This window comes from Meriones unguiculatus, chromosome 3 (assembly GCF_030254825.1).
Source record: "Meriones unguiculatus strain TT.TT164.6M chromosome 3, Bangor_MerUng_6.1, whole genome shotgun sequence".
In the NCBI taxonomy this organism is placed as follows: Eukaryota; Metazoa; Chordata; class Mammalia; order Rodentia; family Muridae; genus Meriones; species Meriones unguiculatus.
In genome coordinates this window covers 133,799,427-133,825,668 of record NC_083351.1, presented here as the reverse complement: position 1 = coordinate 133,825,668, position 26,242 = coordinate 133,799,427, and the positions used below count along the sequence as shown (strand labels likewise).

Here is a 26,242-nt window from a genome sequence, read left to right as displayed (position 1 = left end):
CTGTTTACTGGATTTAGGATAGAACACTAAGGTCACTTAAGGCCCAGAGTGAGGGACCTCAAGACGGAAAAGGAAGAAGAGAGATACCCGCATGTGCAAATAGGCGGAAGAGCTTCCAGGTCTGTCAGATGCAGGTGAGAATCACCAAGCATCACGCAGGTGGGCTGCTGCATTGCCGTGGGGTGACTCAAGTCAGAGCAGAAGGGACTATCAGTAAAGCAGCCGCCATGTCTTCTTAGAGACTAGCTGAAGGGTTAGGGACCAGTACACTCAGCTGAAGCAGGTTTTGGGGGGAGGATAGAGAAAAGGTTCAGGCCAGGCTGCCCTGTGAGGCTTACCTATTTCCTCCCACAGGCCGTGCAGTTGGTTGCCAGACTCCTTGCAATCACCCGTTGATCATTTCTCCAAGGTTCAGCCCAAGGTCTCCATGCTACCTCCCCTGATCCCTGATGGAGGTCTGTATGTGTTTTCCGTATCGAAGCGTGCAGATTGACATGTCCTACTTTTCTATATGGATTTCCAAAGGACGTCAAGTTCTTAGAAGACAGAAATTATGTGGTATTCATATTTATATATTCATTATTTAGAAGTGTCTGTCAACTGACCTGAGGAGAAGTGAAAATCTGAACATCAGACCTGGAAGTCCCCTCTCCTCCCTCAACTCCCTTTTCCTCCCCTCAGCTCCCCTCCCCTCCCTTCCCTGCTCTCCTCTCTTCTTTTTCATTTCTTCTCTATTTCTGTCTCTCTCTCTTTCTCTTAAATCTAAACTAAAACATTTTCTTAATAATCTCTAGCTAATAATTTTCTTAATAATCTCTAATCTAAACAGAAGCAGTCTCTGGAAGTCAGGACATGGTAGCTGATGTTGCTGATGATGACATCTTCCTTGGTTGAAAGGTGTCTTGGGTTACCTTTAGAAACATTTAAGAATATATACCCTATTCCTTTACAAGTGCTAACAAGGCACTGTTGTCTGAATAATCCCAGAGGCCATCTTTTGAATGGGGAAAAATTACTTTCTGATGCGATAGTTACGGGTCTGCATTAGAGAAATGCAGGAAACACGGGGAAGGTTCTTGAGCCACTGCAAACAAGGAAGCAACGTCTTATGTCTCTCTTGTAAGCCCTACAGTGTCAGAGGAACACTGACGTGTCTGGAGCCTCATTGTTTCAGGTATCCATTGCTGGCAGTGACGTGCTACAGAACGTGGCCGCCAAGGATAACCGCCATTGTCTCTACCTCTCAGTTTCAGGAGTTGGGGATTCAGGAAGGATAGTTGCTCCTTCCCTTTAGGCAGCATCTTTATGAGTCACTCTGTGGTATTAGGGCAGAGGGTGGGATGGTCTGGAGAACACACGTGGCGAGAGGTAGGGAGGTCTGGAAGGCTGGGTTACCCGGGGCTGTTGATCGGTGTGGCCCCGGCATGGTGGCATCAGGGCACTTGGCACATCCTACATGGAAATTCAAGGTTCCGAGAGCAGTTGAACATTCTGATGTGTAAGGCAGGTGTGCATTTCTTCTGATGATCTGCCTCCAGCAATCATGTAGACAGATTTTCGTTTACACCGACTGAGGAAGTTTCACCGTGACCGGCTTCAGGGAGGCTTCAACCCGAATCGTGTACCCAGACTTCCCAGCCCTAGCGCTGTCTTCACTTTATAGAGCCCGAGGGCATGGAGATGGCTTATCCAGAAGCTGTACAGAAGCAAACTGGAGTAGTACTGCCAGCCACGCCCAGTAAGAGCATTCCTACGGCGTGATTCAAAGTCAGAAGTGAATGCTCCACTTTTTTTTCTAACAGAGGAAAAAAAAAAAAAAAAGACAAAGTCTCCAGAATGAAACCAAGCAAAACACTTGTAAATTTTTCTTTTAGAAAAATGAGCAAAGCTAGGCATACTAACTGTTAAAAATTAAGGCAGTGAAGCCTTAATATTCAATTCACTAAAATTTTTCTTGTCAAAGGATGGCTTTACAGTTGTTTGAGTATTGTGGGTGACCAACCTTTGTAAATTTCCCCATCCTGACTTGCCCACAGAGTGTCAGTTTAGCCTAAATACGATTCAGCCAGGAAGAACCTGGGTACATACTGTTAATTAACTAACTGGTGTCCATAACATTTGTCTTCATAAATAGAATCTGAGCAATTACCCAGAAAGCTTGGCCACATCCACTTAATAACGACCAGCCACTTGAATGCAAATGTGTGGCCCTTTGACACATTCTTAACAGCAACATGGAAGCAGAAGTGGACTGTGTAACTTCCACGCCACTTCCTGGCAAGGGCCTTATATTCTTCTCTTTATGTTCCTGAGCTCAGCAATACCTTACCAAATGCCAGACGAGTCGGATAAAATACCCAGAAATATAGATAACATCACAGACAGTGTCCTTCCTGGTCTATAAGTCCACTCTGATGGGAAAAAGACACTTCCTGCTCATTTGACTTTCTTCCTATGCTCTTTTTACAGAAGCAGCTTGATTTTAACCCACTGTGGAGAAGGAAGAGCTTGCTGTTTAAACATCCAGCATCAGTGGAAATCACTGCTCTGAAAGAGACAATATGGAGGCCAGGGCAAGCAACTTACTTAGTTAAAGCCAAGGGCAGCACAGATAGAAAGAAAAAATGCGTAAGCAAGATTCTGTCCCCTCACGTGTTATTTTTCCTTCCTGTCCCAAGGAAATGCCACTGAGATAGACAGAGCTGGCACCTGGAAGAGGAGCCAGGGGCAGGTTGATGGGATCATGGAACACACAAAACTAATCTTGCTGTGGCTCTGGGGACCACACTGCTAGAACAGGAACTTCTGGGAACTACATGATAGGCTTTGGGGAAAGATTACGTTTTTTGAGAAAAATAGATAAAATCTTGTGATTGGATGGGTCTAAAAGAGGATGCTGATTTGAGAAAGAAGCACCTTGTGCGTTGTAGAGTTCCGACCACAGAGTCGTGTATGAGCGGCACAGGGAAGAAGCAGCGTTCAAGGCCCCTGTGGGGTTTGTGGATTTTGGTGTGCAACAATTTAGAGAGTGGAATATACAGCCAAGTTTTGTCTACAATAGAGCAGCCCAAATGTGCAAGAACTGCCCAAAAGCATTGAAGCCCAGAATGCATTAAAGTTATAAAAATGAAGAAGAAGAAGAAGAAGAAGAAGAAGAAGAAGAAGAAGAAGAAGAAAAAGAAGAAAAAGAAGAAGACATAGAGTAACAGAAAAAGACGGAATCAGGGTTAACCCAGAGCTCAAGGCAGATGGTGAGAAATTAGCAGATCACAGAGCCTAAGGAGCAGGTGTTCATTTTCATTTTTTGTCCTTCTCCGGTCAGACAGAGGGTCTTTCCACTGGGACTTACAGGGATCCTGTGACTGATGTGAAGTCAGCATCTTAGGTTAAAGGAGACTGTGGAAGAGATGCATACCGTGTGTAGATGGTGGCAGAAGTGATGAAAGTTGTCACTGAGCTTGCTTGTAGCACCAAGGAAGCATGGCTGGCATCACTTGGAGGAAGAGAGAAAAGAAGAGAAGAGGGGAAAAGAGGGAGGAGAAGGGATGGAAGAAGAAGGGAGGGGAGGGGAGGAGAGGGGAAGAGAGGGAGGAGGTCTGCAGAAAGGAGCACACTTGACTTCTGAAGGAACCTGAGCTTTCTGTCTGTTTTGTTTGCTCAAGCCCCTCCCCATCTGTCAGTTCCATTTTTCCTGTCTCAGAGTTGTGTTCCCTCTACCCAAGAAGGAAAGTGGATAGTGTTTGCTGCCATGGAGTGTGGCTGGGTTTCCCAAATCTAGATAGTAAAGAATAATTGGTTTTTCAAGCTAATCCAGTTTACCAAGGCTTAAAGGACACTGAAAACAAATCTTTTAAGACACTGGTATTTATCTATATTTTTTAAATTCTTTGAACATTTTATACACATATTCAATGTATCCTGATCACACCCAGTGCCACTCTTCCCTCTAGGATCCTCATCACATTCTCCTTCCTAACTTCATCTCTCCATTTTGTTTTTCCATCAATCAATCAATCAATCAATCATCAATCAATCAATCAATCATAATTTATTCACTTTGCATCCCAGCTGTAGCTCCCTCCCTCATCTCCTCCCAGTCCACGTCCCACCCTCCCTCCCCCTTCTCCTTCTATGCCCCTCCCCCAGTCCACTGATAGGGGAGGTCCTCATCCTCTCCTACTATCTGATCCTAGCCTGTCAGGTCTCATCAGGGCTGGCTGCATTGTTTTCTTCTGTGGCCTGGTAAAGCTCCCCCTACCTCACCCCAGGAGGAGGAGATCAAAGAGCCAGCCACTGAGTCCATATCAGAAGCAGCCCCTGCTCCCCTTATTAGGAACCCACATGGAGAATGAGCTGCCATGGGCTACATCTGAGCAGGAGGTCAAGGTTATCTCCATGCATGGTTCTTGGTTGGAGCATCAGGTTCTGCAGGACCCCCTGGGCCCAGATTTTTTTTGGCTCTGTTGGTCTCCTTGGGGAGCTCCTGTCCCCTCCAGGTCTTTCTATCTCCCCCTTCTTCCATAAGATTCCCTGCACTCTGTCCAAGGTTTGGCTATGAGACTCAGCATCTGCTTTGATATCCTGCTAGGTAGATTCTTTACAACAATGACATTTGCTCAACTATGTTCAGAGCAGCTTTATTTGTAATAGCCAGAAGCTGGAAACAACCTACATATCCCTCAACCAAAAAATGGATACAGAAATTGTGGTACATTTACACAATGGAATGCTACTAAGCAATTAAAAACAAGGAAATCATGAACTTTACAGGCAAATGGTGGGAACTAGAAAAGATCATCTCGAGTGAGGTAACCCAGACCTAGAAAGTCACATAGAATATATGATCACTTATAAGTCGATATTAGCTGTATAATACAGGATAAACATACTAAAATCTATGGTCCTAAAGAAGCTAAACAAGAAGGAGGACCCTAGGGAAGATGCTTAATCCTCATTCAGAAGGGCAAACAGTACAGTCATCAGAAGTACGAGAAAACAGGGAACAGGGCAGGAACTCTCCATTTTAAATTTGTTTGTTCTAGCACAGGCTCTAAGATCAACAACCAATAAATGGGACCTCATGAAACGGAAAAGCTTCTGTAAAGCAAAAGATACTGTTGTCAAAACAAAACAACAGCCTACAGACTGAGAAAGGATCTTCACCAACCCTATATCTGACAGAGGGCTGATATCCAGAATTTATAAAGAACTAAATAAGTTAAAAAGCAACAAATCAAGTAATCCAATTAAAAAATGGGGTACAGAGCTAAACAGAGAATTCTCTGTAGAGTAATACGGGATGGCAGAGAAACACTTAAAGAAATGCTCAATGTCCTTAGCCATCAGAGAGATGCAAATCAAAACGACCCTGAGATTCCATCTTACACCCATCAGAATGCTATGATCAAAAACTCAAGTGACAACACATGCTGGAGAGGTTGTGGAGAAAGGGGAACCCTCCTCCATTGCTGGTGGGAATGTAAACTTGTATAACCACTTTGGAAATCAATTTTGTGCTTTCTCAGACACTTAGGAACCTTCCTCAAGGTCCAGCTATACCACGTCTAGGCATATATCCAAAAGATGCTCAAGTACACAACAAAGACATTTGCTCAACCATGTTTGTAGCAGCTTTATTCATAATAGCCAGAACCTGGAAACAACCCAGATGTCCATCAGTGGAGGAATGGATACAGAAATTGTGGTACATTTACACATTGGAATACTATTCAGCAATTAAAAACAAGAAAATCATGAAATTTGCAGGGAAATGGTGCGATCTAGAAAAGATCATCCTGAGTGAGGTATCTCAGAAGCAGAAAGACACACATGGTAAATACTCAATTATAAGTGGGTACTACCTATAAGATATGATAAAAATACTAAAATCTGTACTCTTAAAGAAGATAAACAAGAAAGAGGACCCGGGGTAAGATGATCAATCCTCACTTAGAAAGACAAATGGGATGGACATTGGAAATAGGAGAAAACAAGTAACAGGACAGAAGCCTACCACAGAGGGCCTCTGAAAGACTCTACCTAGCAGTGTATCAAAACAGATGTTGCGACTCATAACCAAACCTTGGGCAGAGTGCAGGGAATCATATGAAAAAAGAGGTATGACCTGGAGAGGACAGGAGCTCCACAAGGACCAAATATATCTGGGCACAGGGGTCTTTTCTGAGACTGTTTCTCCAACCAAGGGCCGTGAATGGATACAACCTAGAACCCCTGCCCAGATATAGCCCATTGCAGCTCAGTATCCAAGTGGGTTCTCTAGTTGCAGCTCTCTCCAAGTGGGAACAGGGACTGTCTCAGATATGAACGCAATGGCTGGATCTTTGACCTCCCCCTGCACCTCCCTAGGGAGGAGCAGCCTTGCTAGGCCACAGAAGAGGACATTGTAGCCAGTCCTGAAGAGACCTGATAAGCTAGGATCAGATGGAAGGGGAGGAGGACCTCCCCCATCAGTGGACTTAGAGAGGGGCAGGAAGGAGATGAGGGAGGGAGGGTGGGATTGGAAGGGAAGGAGGGAGGAGGCTATAGCTGGGATACAAAGTAAATAAACTGTAATTAATATAATAAAAAATAAATAAATAAAAAATGTGTTTGTTCGTTTGTTTAGCTAACTCACAGTCTAGTTAGGGCTGTCTATAATGCTGGTGGGCACGATGTCATCTACTGGGACACAGGGGAGCCCACCAGTATCTACATACCCAAAGAAAAAATGTTCTTCCCCACAACTGTTATCAACTGCCAGTGTCTCCTCATCTAGCATGAACTCCCAGGAGCCTCTTCCCCCTCCATGCTGGAATTTTTAACCAGCTTGGTTTTGTGCAGCTCTTATAGGTGACCACAGCTGTGTAAAAGTAACTTTTACTCTCCTGATATGATTGTTGTCTCTGAGGCTTACTGCCTTCTTCTGCTAACCTAGACCTAGTCCTGAAAGCTTTTAGCCTCCATACAGTCTAATCCAGGCTTTGAATGCTTTCAGCCCCTGAGACTTACTGTTGCTGACTGGTTCAACTCAGCTGTTCTGGCTCAAACTCCTCTCCAAGCTGACTGATTCGAACTGGCTTCTCTCAGCTTCTGAATGAATGGCTCTGCTTGGTTTTAAACTAACTCAGGCAATCTATTCTAATCTTTGGACTCTCATTCTCTAGCTTGTTCTGTATCCTCCTATGTCTTGCTTGTTCTCTCTTTAGCCTGTCTCTGTAAAACTGCCCTCCCCCATGTATGTGTGTGTATTGCTATGAATCCTAAGTCCTCTTTTTCTGTCCCTTGTGGTGAGAGTTGGGTGTATCCTATCCTGTTTTCTGATTTGTCACTTTGTTTGTCCTTCAGTTAGACATCACTTTTAAAACATGGATGCTTCCTTCTACAAACTAACTTTACCCTCATTGTTTGGGATTAAAGGTGTGTACTAAGGCTGTGTCTGTATTCCAGCCAGAGTAGCCATGCTGTTGGATTAAAATCCCTCTACACTGCTGCTATGAGTTTATGAGTGCAATGCTCATATTGTGTTCAGAGACCAGCATTCCTTTGCATCCTTTGGCTCTTACATTCTTTCTGTCCTCTCTTTTACCACATTCTCTGGACTTCGGTGGTAGGATGTGTGTGATTTCCCATCTACTTCTGAGCACCTACAGTGTCTTGTTCTCAGCACTTTAAACACTTATGAATCTCTGCATTAATCACTGCCCACTGCAGTAAGTTTCTCTGATCAAGGTTGAAAGCAGCATAATCTATGGGTATCAACATAAATATTTAGCAGGGAGTCTGATAACATGACCACTTAACAAAACAACATCAGCGGATTTTCCTCTAGGGCCTGTGGCTCCCTGAGCCATTGGACTGTTTACAAAACCAGGCATGGTTTACCTCCCACATTAGAGAAGCAGTTACGTGAGTCACACATAGGGACCGAAGGGAGCAGAGTAATCATAGGCTGGAACAATAAACACACAAATGGGATTAATCAAGCTAATTTTTGTTCCCACAAAACAATTAACCAGTGTGAGGAAGAAATAAGCGGTAGAACCAGAAAAACTGAAAAACTTTATCCAAAAAAAAGGTTAATATTTGGTGTATATAAGGAACTGAAAAGAAAAAAAAAAAACCTCAACAGAAAAAACACTAGATCAATTTTAAAATAGAAATATACCAGAATAAACACTGCTTAAGAGAGATTACAGGGATGAAAATGTAGCCCAGTAGAAAACTCAACTAGTATGCACAAAGCCCTGGACTTAATCCCCAGCATTGCAAACAAACCAAACAGCACCAACAGAAAAGGAGAAGGAGGAAGAAGAGGAGGCATACAAATAGAATACATAAAAAAATGTTCAACATCACTAATGCTTGAATAAATACAAATGAAATATATAACGAGGTGGCATCTACAGTGGTTTGGATGAGAATTCCCCTCCCCCCACCCTCACCCTTCCACCTCTCCCATGCCTTGGTCCATAGTTGGTGGAAATATCTGGAAAGGATTAGGAGGTGTGGCCTTGTCGGAGGAAGTGTCACTGTGGGAAGGTTTTGAGGGTTCCAAAGCCCTCACCAGGCCCAGTTAGCACTCTCTGCCTCATGCTTGTGGATTGAGGTTTGAGCTCTCATGTACTGATGCAGGCCTGCCTGCTGTCATGCCTTCCGTCACCAGAGTCATGGAACCATGGCCCCTAAATCAAACACTTTCTTCTATAAGTTGCTTTGGTCATGATGTTTTGTCACAGCCATTAAAAGTAACTACGACACTATCTCACCTTGCTTGGGATGGGTTTAATTAATAAGGCCCAAACCACGAGAAATGGTAGCAAAGCAGCAAAGCAGAAGAAAGGATTCCTAGCCCGTGTTGGTTAGAGCAGACGTCAGCACAATCACTGTGATTTCAGTATTATGGCCGTAGTGACTTAATAGAAGGTACTGGAACGTGTTCCTCGCTGCTCTTTTTCTAGAAGAATGTGTGTAGTTCTGCAGAATGTGTGTAGTCATTTGCCATGTTTTGTAGAATTCACTAGTGAGGTTATCTGGGCCTAGAGTGTTCCTTGTGGAAAGACGTTTTGTGTGTGTGCACAGCTGTGGTGGTGGTGGTGATGGTGATGGTGCATACATGTGGCTGTGCAACTGTGCACACATGGAAAGCCAGAGCAGGATGCTGGGTGTAGTCAGTCTCTGAATTATTGCCTGGACATGGGAACATCACTGAGCAGGGATCTCACCTTCCTGGCTAGGTTGGCAGAGATGCTCTTGGGATCTGCCTCTCTCCACCTGCACTTCTGGGGTTACACTTACACACAGCCGTTTATGTAGGTTCTGGGACTTGAACTCCTGTGCTCATGCTTGCAGAGCACGTATCCTTATTCACGGAACATCTCTCTAGCCCCGTGTGGGAAGACTTTAAAAGACGAATTAAATATCTGCACAAAATCTGGGTTATCTATTTCCTGTATAGAGAACATTGTTATTTATGTCATTTTGTGTGGGGGTGAAGTTGTTCACAATACATTCGTATGATTCTGTTAATATTTACAAATCATCTGGAGATTGTCCTTGCATTCATTATTTTGCTTCTTTCCCTTTAACACTTGATTTATTTTTACTGTGTGCATGTGCACGTGTGTGTGAGTTTGTCTGCGGGACTGCGTATGCGCCGTGCACATGCAGTGACTCAGGAGGCCAGAAGAGGGCATCAGAACTCTGGACTTGCAGACAGGACAGAGTGGCTGTGCGGATGTGGGAAACTAAACCAGGGCCTCTGTGAACCACCCCCTCCAGCTCTCTTTTCCGGTGTCATCTTTCTTTTATGCCCGATTGGCCCAACCAGATGTTTATCAGTGTTATTGGCTTTAAGAGCAAGATCTTGATTTTTGTTTCCCTCCTGCTGCTTTTCCATTCGCTTGTTATTTTTCATTCTGGTTTGCATTATCCCATCTCTTGCTTACTCTATGATAATTTGTTCTTTACTGGTTCCTAAGCTCAAAGTCAAGGCCGCTGATTAGGGTTCTTTTTTCTTTTCCAGTACTGGGATGTAGTGTTCAGCATTCTTCCTAACGTCTGGGTCAAAGGCTCCCTTCAAATGCTGATATGCTGTAATTTCAGTTTCACTTCCAATTCTTTTCCCTGACGTAGATCCTCTTCACCTGTGCAGGCCACTGACCCCACGGCTGCAGGCAGCTTCACCTCCAAATATGATAATCAGGGTTGAGAATTCTTGTCTTTCCACATTCTGTCCCAACTGCTCTGCTCACCATCGTTTCCCTGGACTCTGATTTATGTCTCCTAAATTACGGAGCTAGACACAACCATACCCTTCAGTTTGTTGTCTCGTGTCCATTTTCTTTAAAACAGTTGTTTCATGTGTATGGTTAGTTGCGTGATTAGGAGATTGATCCTTAGTCAGAAGCAAAAGTTGGTATTTTTTGTGATGTTTTATAACTTAGTATTTGATGTTAGAATCAATTTATTAGATTATTATTATAAGCACTATAAAACAAAATGACAAGAGAATAAAATGTATTTTTATTTTAAATGTAACTTTTATTTTAACTGTATTGGGGTAAGGTGAGTGTGTGTGCGTGTACGCGCTCGTGTGTGTGACCTCTGAAAAGGCACACCGTTTGTGAATATGTGCACTGGCTGTGGTGCATGTGGCATTTCTTGCCCTCGTTCGAGATCAGAATGTGCTACTTCGCCATGGTTTGGTGCAGGCAGCATCTACATCCATCTGTCTCTGCACTGAAGGGACCTGGGGGGGACATAATCCCCACCTCACACGACCCACCTGAAATGCTTGTCGTGCCCTCAAAATCCAAGGTCTGGGGGTCCCTGGAATGGGCTCTGCAGACATCTGCCTGGTCTCATAATTCAAGTTTATAAGAGAGATGCCCGTGTGTCCTCTCTTGTCCATGGTATTGTTTAGTTACTAGTGTGAACGAGGGAAAGACCCTCTCTGGCCCAGTGAAGGACATATCTGCCTACTAGAGGAAGCAGGGAGTGAGTTTTGAGAAGGAATTTGGGAACTCGGAGCAAAGGACTGGAGGACAAGAGGAACTGTATCTAGGACGGCTTACCCAGATGGCTGGCCATGCTAGAGGTTAGGTGAGGCACGGTCCAAATTCAACTTAATTTATTTGCCATTAAGCACACATTTAAACATGCCTACTGTGATCTGGAGCTAGATCAATAAATACAATTGGTAATAATTCCTGTCTCCGTACAGTTTCCATAAATAACCTGTTTGAATGACAAAGGATTATGGACCAAGACAGTAGCACGAGGAACGGGTGCCAGGAAGTGGGCTGCCCACTCTATTTTAAGTGGGATAGGCTTACGCTCCCGGTGTAACACACACCCGTTCTACAAATTCTGCAGATGGTCCAACATTCATTAGACCCTTCCTGTCTACAAGTCACGCCAATCTTGGATACCGCAACCACCACCGCAGAAATGGGACTTTCCCCACCATATTCCCAGGGCTTTCTCCACCTAAAAGACACTGGTAATAGGAAGATGCGGTGGGTGGCTCAGCGGGTAAACCCCTCGTGCCAAGGCTGATGTGGATATGACCGCAGGACACGCGCGGCGGAAGGAGAGAGCCGGCTTCCACGAGCTGTCCTCAGATCCCTGGTTCGCTCTAGCGCGCACCCACACCATTTCCCATCAGAAAACTCCCCCCTGAAAGGACGCTGCCAGCACAACGGGGGGTTTTCCTGGCCCTTGTGGACAAAGACCTTTTTGCCTTTGGGCTCTGCCCCTTGCCACGGCAGCAAAGGTCGCAGGCAGAACTGAGGGGTGACCTGAAACTTGGTGCATCAGGGCTCAGAGAAGGGGATGGGATGGTCTGCTGGCGCTTGCTCCAGGCCTCAGCCGGGTGTCTGAGCGTGCGAGGGTTCCGTGTCTGCAGTCGGTGCGGTGCGAAGGCCCTGCTAATGGATTCCATTGCCCAGTGACGCTTAAGGCCGTGCGGGGGCCGGGGGCACCCAAGGTTTACCCCGGCTCCATCCTTCCCGTTTCTGGCCTCTGCGGGCAGACGGGCGACCATTCTTATGTCTTGAACTGGACTCCGACACATAGTCTTGTGGTTGCGTGCGGGACTTCCGAGGAAGGAGATCGTCGGGTCGGCTGCAAGGCGCGCACCGTCTGGGCAGCAACGTGCACACGGCGCGACGGTTGCGCCTCTGGAGCTGCAGCGGCGCCCGCGGCGCAGTTCTGGGTGCGACGGTGGCAAAGGCAGGACGCGCCAGGGCGTGCTGGGCCTCTTCTCCCCGCGCGGGGGCACCAGAGCCCTCGCCAGTGTCGGGCACTGCGGCGCGTCGGCCGGATTCCTTCTTAAATGACTGCGGATATGCGGGCGGTCGGAGCCGCAAACGGCGAGGACAGGCTCACGCCAGGCTTGCGAATGGCACCGGCGCAGCAGTTACGCTCTGTCGCTCGACCCTCCGGAATCGCCTCCCGTGTCCCCAGTGAGACACCAGGGCGCTGCCAGAGCCCAGCCTCTCGGTAGCTGGGAAGCACCTCCTGCCTGGGGCAGCGCGGGTGCAGGGTACGCGTTCGCGCTCATGCGCGCGCGCGCGTGAGCGCGCACACGAACACGCGCAAGGTACGGCAGGGCAAGGGGACAGGGGCTTGGGTGCCCTGACTGAGGGGTGGGTGCCGTGGAGAGTGAAGCTGTGATCTTCGAATGGCTGCATCGTGCCAGGTTAAAGAATAAGAGAAGATGACGCGGAGGCATCCTCCCCGCAGGCCAGGGTCGGTGCCGAGCGTTTAGGGAACCCACTGCGTGGTGGGCGCGCTCCCTTCCCCACGCGGGGCTCTCCCTGTGGCGCAAACGGCAGGAGAAAGACCCAGCAGAGCCACACTCGAATCTGCAGGCTCCTGCTCTCTTGGCAGCAACCTCAGCGGGAGAGCTTTGGAACCATCCAACCCTAAATAGGTGGCCCGGAACCGGGCGACGGTCCTTGGTTACCAACGCACAGCCTTATATATTGATTTTTCTAGGGGGTGTAGCCTGTCTTCTCTGGATTTGGGGGCATAGCTTGCTTTCCCTTTTGAGCACGGTGGGGAAAGGAGAACGCAGCAGGGAGGGAGAGGGAGAGGGAGAGGGAGGATTCCTACAATAAGGACGGCGCATCTTTTCAGAGCCTGCCCAAGCCCAGGCTTCCATTTCAGCAAGGGGGACCTAAGCCTCTGCTGCGGTGTCGAAGAGATGTAAGAATTAGGGACCAAGGAAGCATCCCCGAGGCGCAACGCTGCATTTCAGAGGTACCTGGGTCGTAAGGGGCGCACACACGCACACGCGCACACACGCACACCCCGCACAGCCACCCAGCCAAGGTGTGTGCGTGCGCGCGAGTGTCAACTCCCACACGCTGCTGTCTGCGCCTGGCCGCTGGCACCAAGCCTCCTCCTCCTCCCCGCTCGCTCGCCCCCAGATTCCCTCCCCTCCTCCTTGCTTTTGTCTGGAGGATGCTAGGCTATGCGTGTGTGCGTGTGTGTGTGAGCGTGTGTGTTTTTGGATTTCATACTAATTTTCTGGAGTTTCTGCCCCTGCTCTGCGTCAGCCCTCACGTCACTTCGCCAGCAGTAGCAGAGGCGGCGGCGGCAGTGGGTTAGAGCCAGTCGCTGCTGCCGCCGCTGCCGCTGCCGCTGCTGCTGCTACTGCTGCTGCTGCTCCTTGCGCTTGGTTCAGGAGGCCGGGGAGCCGCACCGACAGCCCTCGGTGGCCTTGGCCGGCACTGTCCCCCTGCCGCAGTCGCTCCCCAGGTGGGATGTGCCCCGCCACCTGCCCGCCCCCCTTTTCCCCCCAGCGCCCAGCGGCCGGGGAGGATTCTGCAGCATCATTGGGGCCCCATCGCTGGCGCAGCCTCCGAGTCCTCTTTAGAGGGTCCTTTGGCTTGGCCTGTGCTATGGAATCTGCTCTCAAAGACCCTTTCCGCACCTCTCCTGCCTCAGCCTCAGGCTTGGAGGGAGGGCGGGCACACTGGGGAGCCACTGAGGGGCAAGTTGATTCCGAGGCGGGAGCTGGGCACTCAAACATCCCTTCTCCAAGCGGGGATTCGGTGGGGGAGAGCGCGCGGAGGGGCTGTGTCCCGCTCCGCTCGGTGGTGTGTAGGCTCTAAGCTCAGTCTCATCCGTGTCTGTTTGTCCTCAGCCCTGAGGTGCGCACCGATAGCCGCGAGGGTTAGCGGTTCTGCGACCCAAAGAGTCTGGGGAGACCCAGCGAGCGGGTGCCTGACTTGTAGGAGACCATGCAGCATCCCTGTGGCTCGGAGCGGCGTCCCGCGGCGTCCCAGCCGCTGTGAACCGTTTGACCCGCGCCAACCTGCTCAAGCCCAGCACAGCCAGGCTCAGCCTCCCTCCGGCCGCTCCACTCCGCGGGAGGCCACCAGCAGCAAGCAGCGAGAGGGCGCCGCGAAGGCCTCCCCCCTCCGGCGGGGGACGCCTGGCTCAGCGTAGGGACACGCACTCCGACTGACTGGCACTGGCAGCAAGGGATGTCGCCCTGGCCGAGGTGGCATGGACCCGCCATGGCGCGGCTCTGGGGCTTATGTTTGCTGGTGGTGGGCTTCTGGAGGGCCTCTCTCGCCTGCCCCGTGTCCTGCAAATGCAGTGCCTCTAGGATTTGGTGTACGGAACCTTCTCCTGGCATCGTGGCATTTCCGAGGTTGGAACCTAACAGTGTCGACCCGGAGAACATCACCGAAATGTGAGTTCCTTGTACTTTTTCTCCTGTCCTCCACTTCAGGGCTCAGGCGGAGATACGCCCTGATGTAGGTAGATGCTGCCCCAAACCTGGGGAGAACTAGGAGGGCAGAATGATGGAGTACCTGTCATTTACCTGTGCTTTTCACTGGCTTAAGGCTGCCAGCTGGTAAAGGGTGGCACTGTAAGATCCCATTATGTTCTTGGGAAGGCATTCCAAGTGCATTTTCATTTCAAAGTTCTGATGGGTGTGTTTAGGCGTTATGTATATGATAATAATATTGGAACTTTTTTTTTTTGGTTTGGTAAAATACTGTGTGTGTGTTGTGTGAGAAGTTCTAGTGATATTTGCCAGATAGAAGGTTAAAACCACGGACTTTCAGAAATTGGTTGGAGGGAGTGAGGGTCTCTCCCTTAACATCTTTTCCCGAGGTTTGGAGTTGACCGGTTTCCCTTTCCGCCTCCTCTATCGGATTTTGCTCGGGAGATTGCAGCCGGAGAGGCTCTGAGGGTGCCGTGTAAGAGGAGAAGTTCTGAGTGTTGAAAAGCACTTGCTCAAGACAGAAAATGTGATCATGGGAAGCCTAAAAGCCTGGGCTGATTTAATTTGGACCTGATTTCTCAGAAGATAGGATTTTGAGGCCATTTGGATTATAAATCTTAATTGCCCATTGAATAATTCCTCAGGACTAGGCTGGATGGCACAGCCGTGTGTACACTGATGGACGATAGCTGCAGCCTGGGACCTTCGTGTCCCCAGAAAGGTTACGGCTTGCCCCAGCTCGGTGGAGAAACAGAGAAATGTATCTCTCTTCTCCCTGTTGGATGTCTGTGAGAAACACACAGGAACTCAACAGTCCTTTCTCCAGATTCCCAGGTCACCTGTGTTGGAGGTACCGCTGTTTTTCTTTCCCAGTGATCTTGCCATTTTATGTCTCATGAACACAAGGCTTTATTCATCTGTGGAGAGGGTTATAAAGCTAAGTTTCCTGGGTGATTTTCACAGTGTTTGAGACTGAGAAAGGCAGCCTTGAAAGTAGGGCTTGGGCTGTGGCCTTCCGGTTGGCGAGTGCGCATGCACCCCCTCTCCCAATGTACAACAGTGTTTTTCTGCCAATGCATCCGCCAGTGCCAAAGGCATCAAGATAACCTGTTTTGGTTTTTAAATGTAAGTAAGAGTCCTTTCTAATCTTGCCGTTCTGCTGCTGATGGCTGTGCTGTTGGACTCGGGTGGAAGGAAATGACAGCAGGGCAGAGTGCAGCCTACAGGCCTGGCATGGCTGAGCCAATCCGTCCGTGAACTCTGGGTCCCAGGTGCCAGGTTCCTAGGTTCCTAGTCCTTGACAAGTAGCACAGCAGGCCATCGGGAGGGTAGGGCGGGTTGTGCTTGTCCGGGGCTGGCCTTGTCAGAACAGTCTCAGAACCCAGGCCTTCCGAAGGTGCTGTCAGTCAGGATGGAGGGGCCTCGTCAGAGCCTGCCTGGTAGTTGGAGATGGGGGAGGTGCATTTGCACAGCTAGATAGTGCAGCTTTTTAAAGAATTCAATGACAAGACACCGGATGAAGGGAGAAGTGAGACACGGCGCTTGCGTGTCCCTGCAGTGGTCTTACTGTAACCCTTTAAGACCGGCTGCAGGAAAGTATCTTTAAATCGAAAGCACCCTGCTTCCGAGGTCCCAGAGCTCTCTGCCCAATGCAGACCCGAAGACAGAGCATTCTGTGTTTTCTCCTTGCAGATGCTGTCATTCTTTTCCACATGAAGGCAGCTTCCTATTTAGAAAAAAAAATATTTACTAAAGCCACAGTCGTTCATCTTATTTTGATGGCCCAGTACCTCTGCTTTTATTTTTCTCCCCGCTGGTTTGGAAATCCATGCTACTGAGTGGACTGAGAGCTGTGTGTGGCTGAGTGTTGGGGTTACAGGAGCAGGTGGGCAATATTCGTCAGGCTGGGGAGGGAAGAAGGTGTTGCTGCTTGCTTCGCCCCTCACTGGTGCTTGAGCCCATGCAGTGAGCATCTGTAAATTGTTTTGCAATGTTTGTTCGGAAGGCACCAGTGATCCAGACCTCAGACAGCATCTCTAGTCGAGTCTGTTTCCTCCTCTGCCTCATATGACACCGTCTGTGCTACCTTTCCTCCCTGACAATGTTTGTACGAACAACTTGGCCAGTGACTACCAGCTAGACTTGGAACCAAATTCCACGTTTTCAAAACCGTTATTTGGTCCAGTGCTATCCCTAATGTATTCTGAGCTACCCCTGAAGTTACATGAAAACTGGAGTGAGGCCTGTTATCTGGGCTCAGAACTTACTAAAACAACAGCTGAGTATTTACATCATAAAGATAATGTATCTTTTAGTATCTGTATTTTCAGCTATGAAGTGTGTCCCTTAAGGTTTGTAGAGAAATGTTAGAATGTTTCAAAAATATAAGCACAGATTAGCTAACAGGTAAGGACTCTGTGTTTATGCGAAGTTGGAGTCAACTTGACCTGTGGCTTGTCATTGTTTGAGGGTCATTGTTTAAGCCTATTTTATTAGAAATCTTAGTGTCACAGCGTCTGTCCCACATTATCACTTAAGCCCATTTGTACTTCTTCTCTGTGTGAAGTCACAAATGCCTGGCTGGCATACCGTTGCTAAGGGACAACTACTGATGTTTGCAAATGGTTAATGCCACAGAAGTTCCAAATTAATTTTTAAGACAGTGCCAATGTCACAAGGAAGCGCAATGTTATTGGGATTATGGCCATTTAAATCCCCATTGTGTCAAGTGCCAAGGTGTCTTGTATGTCTTACCCAAGTGGTAGGTAAAGGCGTAGTTAAGATGAGTTTGCTGTCCTTACCTATGGCTAAAACAAGTTTCCCATGGTGTGCTTTCCCAGTGTTCACGCCTGTAGCGTTCTCCAGTCCACGCTGTGGAACCCATCTACTCTAGTATTGCAAGTGTTTACGAAGGCTGATGGGGGTCTTTTTCCTGAACTTCTTGGGTGACATTCTCTGAACTGGGGGCAATGTTTGGAACCAAGTCTAACATTCATCTCTCTTAGCACAGCGTAAATAGAACCCACAGCTTCTGCTGCCAGAGTATCTATGTGCATTTTATTATTGCCTGGTTAAAGGCAGTAATGCTCTGCCATTAATACATTGATTTTGGCCCTGGCACCTTAATAAGCTTTGCTATTGCAATTAATCATGCTTAAAACATCCTGGCACTCACAAAGACTCAGCCAAGGGCATGAGTATGATATTTACTCCGAGGCTCCTCACTGCCAGTTCTAAAACTTTGGGTCGCACTTTTTCTGCACTTAAGTGCTATACGTTTTATCTTGAGCGTGGTTGCACAAGTCACACTGGGCTTATTAATAAATGCAGCGTTGTTCATTATCTAATACAACTTGCAAACTGGAGGTGAAACCTTCCTTTCCGCGTAGCGGAGGTGTGGACAGACCTCAGCTCAGCCTAACCACTTGGAGCCTTTTTCTTTCATACCTTCAATCTCGTTTTATTGCACTGGGTAAAACAATGAAAAAGCCCCGTGACCCTTCCGACCCTATTCTCTCCCACCTTCCATCACTGGATGTACAGGAAAATGTGTTTGATTTTCTTCTTCTCTGAAAAGTGATACTTCCTTATGGGAATTCAGAGTGCTTAGAGTTAAGAGAAGAGCTGGGTTATATGTTGTTACAAGCAAGCAGTGGGGGGGGTGAAGTGATGTGGTCATAGCTCCCTCGTGCTGAGCGTAGGCCTGTTTAAGGTCATTCACTGTTTCTATGCCATAAACCTTTTGTTGTATCTCTTTCAATATTCCTAGGTAGAGATATTGGCTAAGATGAAGAGTAGGCTTTGTAGGGAGGTCTCTTTTCCCTTAGGGGCAGTCCATATGATCTCTGACTGTATCTAGATCATTAAGGCATATAACCTAGAGTTTTTGTTTAGCAGGGGAAGGGAAATTTAATTTCTCCTTGTCATGCTACTTTCTTTCTTTCTTTTTTTTTTTTTTCCCACTAAGTAGCATGTCAGTTCCCCAGGTTTGACCTAGTTGCTGATCTATTAGGAAGACAAACATGGTCAGGCCATTATTGGGTGGAGCACACTGGCATCATCTTCAGGCTGAGCTGGCTCTTCTGTGTCTCTGGAGTGTTTCTTGTAGGTTCAAAGCCGTGGGACAGAGTATGGCACTGTCTCTGCCAACCCTTGAGCAGTGTTAGTATGCAGTAAGGAGGTTCAGGAGAGAGATTATTTATGGATGGCAGAATTTTTGTCTGGTGTGTATGTGTGTATGTGGGAAGAGAGAGAGAGGGCACAAGAGAGAGAGACAGACAGCACAAAAAAAAAAAAAAGCATAGAACCATAGCTGTCCGGTCATTTTTCATGATCTACTTTGTCAAGCTATTTTAAAATACAGATCTCACCCTGCTGTCCCAAATGGCAGAGGTCTGAACTCTGCAGCAGCCTGGCAGCTGTAGCGCTGCATTTGATTGCTGGTCGATCTCCATTAAAAAGGTAGAGATCCCACTCCACCAGAGTTCCCCTGCCACTTACTTCCCTCTCCGGAGTGTCCGAGAGATTGGGAAATCATAAATATTGATCTGGACATGAGTCCACGAACAGTCTTGAAGTTATCACAGCTCTCCAAAGAAAAACCATGTGCTGACACCGAGTTCTTTCAAGTGTTCCAAAACCAGTCCATAGCGGAAGCGGGGAGCTGTGAGTCAGTCTCTAGAACTCTGGTCTCCACGCATCTGAAGAGCTTTGGTTGCGATGCTCAGACAACTCTCTCCTGTCCCCACAGCTTCCCCAGAGCTTCAGCATGGGGTGGGGGCTACTCTTCTTGTGCCAGCAGTGGGAGGGGGCAGCATGCACCACGCTCTATGCTCTATCATCCTTTGGTGTCAGAGGCATGCTCTGAACTCCCCAAACTATGCATTTTAAAATGTGAGCTGCTTAAGCAGCCTGTTAGCATGGCAGTGCTAGTTTAATGAGAGAGGGTGAGAAGGCCAGGGTCCAGAAAGGCTTTGAATCAAGGCCATAGAAAGAGAAGGGACCCTAGAGCCTCCATTTCCCTTCTCACAACCCCCAAGTTCTTGCAGGAATGAGAAGTTCTGTCTCCTTACATCTAAGAAATATTGTGACCTCTCTGTTTGAAACTCTCCTCTGTTTTGTTTTTTTGTTTGTTTGTTTTGTTTTATTTTTTGTCTGTAGACTGAGGTCTAACTCCAGGCCACTACAAGAGAAGTTTCAGCAATGGGAAGACAAACTTGGGGTGGCTAGTTCAGTGGGAGCACATTCTGTGTGAGACGATGTAATTAAAGAGGCCCAGGCCATTACAGATTCCAAAGCAATGACTTTACCTTCACAGGGGAGGACGAGACTTTTTGTTTTGAACTGTCGTTGAAAAAAAAAATATGTGCATATACAGCCCTCTCCATTTCAGAGTTCTTACACAAAATTGAGCTGCAAAGGAAAGTCCTCTGGAGTTGGCCCAGATGAGGAATGGGAAATGGACCAGTGGTGAGCACAGAACACAGGACAGAGAGAGAAGTCTTTGCCACAATCGGTACCCTCAGTCTCTTATATAAAGTCTGCTAGCGCCCATGAAAGACCTTTTCCCCTGGCTTCCACTTTGCCCTCTTTTCCAGTGCTCCAAGACACCAGACCCAGCTCAGCAGCTGAGCCAGTGGTCAAACCTCAGGGTCCTCTTAGCGGCTATCCTGAGTGTTGTCATGGTTCGGGGCTTCCCAGTGAGAGGACAATTCCCTAGGCAGGAGTGTCTGCTTATGTAGATTTAAAGCCTCCCGCTGGAGTAGCCTGGGAGGGACTGCCAGAACGACCTGCCAGGTCAAGTCAGCCATAGTGAGGGATGAAGTCCCAGCAACTCACCCAGGCCTCTGTCTCCTCAACTGTAGTTGCCTGGATTTGGTTTTCAGACCAAGCACCACTGTGGGGCAGGGGCGGAGTGATGCTTCACTCCTTTCTTTGCCTCCTCACCCCCCCCCACTTTCATTCAGCTCCTTTGCAGTCTGTTGTATTCTTAAGAGATACATGATTTGGGTGACTTTAGTCATTTTTAATCTTCTCACAGGGAATAGAACTATTAATTGCACACTATTTAGAGTTCCTTTTGCCCTTCAAATAAAGACCAATTAATTTTTAGCACCTCAGCCTTTCCTATAATCTTCATGCATACCCATACACCCCGGAATGATATTCATGTAGAACCCTGTGACTATGAATATAAATCTCTGCTGAAACTCAGCTCTGTGTGATCCTTCAGATTGAATTATGGTAATTTATAAAGCTCTCCTGGTAATGGAAGGTTAGCTGTCTTAAGTTACTTTTTAAATTTCATTTCAAGCATTGCGCCCCTTGCTTGCCCAGGACATGGTAGGACATCTCAGAGCTAAGTTTGTAAACGTTGCTGTGTCTTCTGGGTCTTTCGTCAGCTTTCAACACAAATGGAAATTGCTCCAAATCAAAAGATGCAGGGATTTGAATTTTCAAATGACTTGTGGAATATGGTACAACTTTAAAAGATAAGGCCAAGAAAAAAATTTTTTTTCAAAAAGGATGAGGGAGCAAAATGGCTCAAGTTAAGGTGACTTGCCTCCAAAACCGAGGGCCTGAGTTTGATCCCCAGGATCTACGTGGTAGAAACACACACACACACAAGAATAAAAAAATAGATGGATAGATAAATAAATAAATAAATACCAGGAAGCCCCAAGCCCTGTGAAGGGGCTTGTTTCTGTTTCATGGATCCCAGAGTCCCTTATTGCACGGTAAGGGAGATATCTGTAGCCAAATGCGACTCTTGCTCACCAGGCCGTTTTTCTTCGCCGAAGTTGCCTTACTCATTTGTTATGTGTGAGCAAGAGAACTTGACATGGTGACCTTTAAATTCCCTGGCAGGGTATGATTTAAAAATAAAAATAAAACAAAATCAAGCACCTCTCTCCAAAACAAACAAATCGGGTTGCAGAAGTGGCTCGGTGGTAGAAGGCATACCTACCGTGCTCAAGCACCATAAAACCAACCAAGGAACTACCCACCCATCCATCTAACCACCCAACCCACCAACAAACTGCCAACCTAACCACCCACCCGCCAACACCACCAGCCAACCCAACAGAAAACCCCGAGCAAGCCAAGAAGCCGCAGTTACTCCGTGTAGTTGGATCCAGTTTCCCTTCAAAGCTGTTCTAGGACCTCCTCTAGGCTGCCGTGGAAGCCTTTGCTCCTCAGACGTTTTGTTTGTGTTTTTTATTCTATGGCTTGGATGTTTGTTCGCCTCATCCCAGATTCACACGTTGACATTTAATTCCCAAAGCAGTGGTGCCAGGAGGTGGCAAACCTTTCATGCATAGAATGAGTGCCCTAAAAAAGAGACTTTCCATAGCCCGGTTGCTCTTGCTACAGTGTGAGGACAACTTTAGATGTTATAAACAGGCCCTGTTTATAAACGGGCCCCTTTAGACACGGCATCTGCTGGGACCTTGCCCTTGGCCTTGCCAGCCTTCAGAACTATGAACAATAAACTTCTGTTGTAAAAAATGACTTATTCTTGCACATTTTCTTCATAGCAGTCCAAAGTGACAGGCCGCCTGGTGCTTGGGATCTTTCCCTTTGTGGCTTTTTAGTTTTTTTTTTTTTTTTTTCTATTTCTGTGGTACTTTCTATCCCCTCTTCATGTTCCCAGGTCACAGACACAGACAGACAGGCAGGCAGACAGGCCAGCACACATACACACACACAAGCAGGGAGGGAGAAAAAGAGAGAGAGGGAGAGGTAATAATAGGGAAGGAGAGAGACAGAGACAGAGACAGAGAAAGACAGACAGAGACAGAGACAGAGACAGAGACAGAGACAGAGAATTTGGCTGTAAATCTCTGGTGGATGATGAAGGAACCTTGTTTCTTTTTTTTTTTTTTTTTTGGTATGTGTGTTTTTTTTTTGCGGGGGGGAGGGTAGGTGACCTGTGATTTAAACCACCATTCTTTCCACTGGACTTGGGCTAAACAAGGCAAACACAGCATGGGTTAAAGAACCTAGTGTTGGGGAATGGAGCACTCCACGTGAATGTGGTATTTGGGCCTGATGAACTTTGCATGAGGTTTGGCCTCAGGGGTCTTTGTTCTGGAGCCTCAGTTCCCATGTGTTCTGTGGAGAGTTGGTGGGGCCTTGGAGGTGGAGCCTAGTGTGAGTTGAATAGGGGCCACACCCTGTGAATGAACTGAGGTCTTTCTGGGGGTAGTCTGTTGGGTTTGGGGCAGTGACTCGGGTATCACATGAGTGTATTCAGTATCCTGGAAGTGGGTGGCTGTGAGAGGGTCGGTATCCCTCTGCCTCCTACTTCCATTCTGTGGGGCTTTCCTGAGGACTCACCAACCACTAAACAGTTCCCTGTGCTGTGCACTTGGCTTTGGGGAGCTGCAAACTAAATCAGCTCAGCCTCAAGTACTTTGCTGGAGCAGCCAAAACAGTGTTCAGGGCATGTTGAAACTGCCAGAGTTAGTGAGGCGTTTGGCCCCTTTGGAATTGCTGGTTCCTCTAAACCAACCTTGGGTCTGGGATCTGAATGACCGCTTGGCCCTTACCAGCTAGAAGTAGGGACCTAGCTGGATGCCAACCCCTAAAAGATGCCTTTGCTTCTGATCAGTCAGCCACACCACGCTGTTTCTTTTCCTTTAAAGCCTGCTGTGGTGCTGTGGGCAGGTGGGTAGCAGAACTCTGACTCACAGAATTTCTCTACCTCACTGCCTGCAAGTCAGTTCTCTTCTGCTCTGGACATGTCCTCTCTGTGATTCCCATCAAGAGAACTGAGATCCCTCTTTGGGGTTGGGTGGAAGCATTCTTAATATGTTCCATCTACCTGTGTTTTAAGTGCATATACCAGCTAGCTCAAGCATTGATTTCTAATAATAATAATAAAAAAATAAACCTCATTGCTGTGTATTTACTGACAACATTTTTGAAACACATCTGGCCAGCTTCTATGGATGAGAAGTATGGACTCCTAAGTCACCTGTCTCTTTGGTTTACCTTTTGTGATGATGGATGATGTCCTATCAGCAAGATCAGATCTTATCTTTCTGCCCATCAAACTCTTTCATTTGGGCTAAGGAGTCTCCACAGGTGTGGCTGGAGACACCACAGCACATCTAAGCACGGTAGGAGCCCTGCCCTTCTGAAGCCAAAGTCAAACTTCATCTGTGCTCCCCGTCATGGGTGTCCTTCCATGCCTGTTCCCTCGTTCCTGTCCTGACAGACCTTCATGACTTGTCCCCTGATCTAGGGGACCTCTCAGAAAAACTTGGCTCTTGGGCCTTCCTTGTGGGTTCTTCTTCCATTCCTCCATTAAAAGTTCGTGTCCCTGAAATTTTCACCATACATGCTTCTCCTCCCAGCCTGCTCCATCCTCAGGCACGGCATCTGATGCCTCCTTCGTGCTAGCAGAATCCCCTCTTGTGTTTTCAGGAGCTTCCAGCAGCAGTCTCTGAGTCCAAGTGCTCAGCTGGTACTGACCATGCCTTCTGCACCACACTCAGCAATGAACCTTAAATTTGTGGTCAGTATTTCAAACCCATCTGCTGAGGTGTTCCCTTCCCTTGATGATGACACCACAGCCCGTTCAGGAACACAGGCTAGAAACCTAGGCATCTCTCTTCTTTCTTCTTCTTCTTCTTCTTCTTCTTCTTCTTCTTCTTCTTCTTCTTCTTCTTCTTCTTCTTCTTCTTCTTCCTTCTTCTTCTTCTCCTTCTCCTTCTCCTTTTCCTTCTCTCTCTCCTTAAATTTCAGTTATCCATTTATCAATTCAACTCCTCAAACATATTCATTTTCTTTGTCTCTTTCCTCTCTCCCATTCCTCCTTTCTTTAAATATTTAAATATTTGCCGGGGTTTGTCTGTGTGGGTTACTGTGCTAAATACTTGGAATATAAAGGCTGACCTTGTCTCTTCTATGGGGGTGTGCAGTCTGAGAAATATTAAATTTTATGGTCTTACAAATATCAAATAAGTACTTAATTAAGAACAGTTTGACTTCTACCACTGCCATCCATCATCTTTTTCTTAAAACGCTGTGGTAGCCTCCTAGTTTGCATGTCTGACTCTGTACCCACGCTAGGTATATGTAGCCCTGTAACCAGAGCGGTCATGGAGGTGCTGCCGGTCTCTTCAGAATTTGTCACAACACTGACAATAATAACTTCTCTCGTGCTCTCATACCCAAAGATGATTATTTCTTTTTCCCTCCTCTTCCTCCCTTTTTCCTGGTTGTCGCTATATTGCAATATAAAGAGTCCGCATAATTATTGTACAGGATAGAACACAGACACCAGCCTGAGAATCTCTTTTTACACAAGAGATCTCTAAAGAGGAACAAATGATGGCTGAAAGCTTGCTCAATGATCTTGGAGCCCTGGGCATTTAATTCTACAGTCAAGGTGTTTGGCAGCATCAGGCTAAGCTTGGTGACGGCTCCATCTCCATGAGGGGGTGGCCAGGCCTGTATCCCCTGGAAGATGCCCCTCCTCTCCCTCCTCCACTCACTGTCCAGGACTAATTCTGTTGGCTAAAGCCCAAGAGCCTCCTGAATTCTTTAGAACAATTTTACGTGTTTTTCTCTGAAATGCACTAATTTTATTATACGTGATTTTATTGGAGAGTAACTTTAAAAGTTAATACTGAACGTTCTCAACAACGCAGCCGCATGAATGAGAGTCTCCTGAAAAGTTGGTCTCTCTTCTAACCAGTGCTGCAGTCTTCCGTCCCACCGTCTCTTTCCAGCGCAACTACCCGCTCAGTTCCATCTGTTTCTCCTTCCGGAAATAGTCTGCCTGTGCCCGTAGCACACGCACAGATATGTCTGTTTATATCCACTGTACCGAATCTGGGTTGTTTTCACCTAATGTGTTTAAGCTGCGATTCTATCTGAGCTATGCACACCACTCTGTTTTCTTCAAAGCTGTCTGAACAGCCTGGTGGCCATACTGGATACTCTCAAGAAACACACCTGTCTTAGTTAGGGTTCCTGTTGCTGTGACAAACACTGTGACAAAAGCAAACTTGAGGAGGAAGGGGGTTAGTTCTGCTTACTCTTCTACATCTCATCCCTCACTGAGGGAAGTCAGGGCAGGAACCTGGAGGCAGGAGCTGAAGCAGAGGCCATGGAGGGGTGCTGCTGACTGGCTTGCTCCTCACGGCTTACTCTACCTGCTTTCTTATAGCACCCAGGACCACCAGCCCAGGGGTGGCCCTGCCCACAGTGAGCTGGTTCCTCCCTCATATATGTCAATTGAGAAAATGTGCACTGGCCCGTTGGATAAGGTTTTCCTCTTTCCAATTGTTTCTAGCTTATGCCAAATTGACACAAAACTAGTCAGGGCAACACCCCTTCCTTATTCTCCCAGCTTGAAACCACACGGATGGTGTGGGAGACCCACGGCTCCACAGGCCCTTAGCTCTGGGAAGCATCCTGGGCAGCTCACGCACCACCATGTTCCTTCACGTGAGGTGACGAAAGGCTCAGTGAACAATGGGA

General features: G+C 47.4%; 1 protein-coding gene across 6 annotated transcripts in view; it reads left to right on the top strand.

Moving 5' to 3' along the window:
- Positions 1-12,414: 12,414 nt before the first annotated feature.
- Positions 12,415-26,242, top strand: part of Ntrk2 (neurotrophic receptor tyrosine kinase 2) — a 325,590-nt gene continuing 311,762 nt past the window's right edge. For 3 of the 6 annotated variants that reach the window (XM_060380556.1, XM_060380561.1, XM_060380562.1), the window contains exons 1-3: positions 12,415-12,601; positions 13,141-13,263; positions 14,153-14,707. In XM_060380556.1, the coding sequence (XP_060236539.1) occupies positions 14,496-14,707 (212 nt within the window). In that variant the 5' untranslated portion in view covers positions 12,415-12,601; positions 13,141-13,263; positions 14,153-14,495. Of the gene's footprint in view, positions 12,602-12,669; positions 13,264-13,487; positions 13,765-14,152; positions 14,708-15,802; positions 15,872-26,242 lie in introns of those variants that run through there. The other 3 variants (XM_060380558.1, XM_060380557.1, XM_060380560.1) reach the window with 3 other exon arrangements.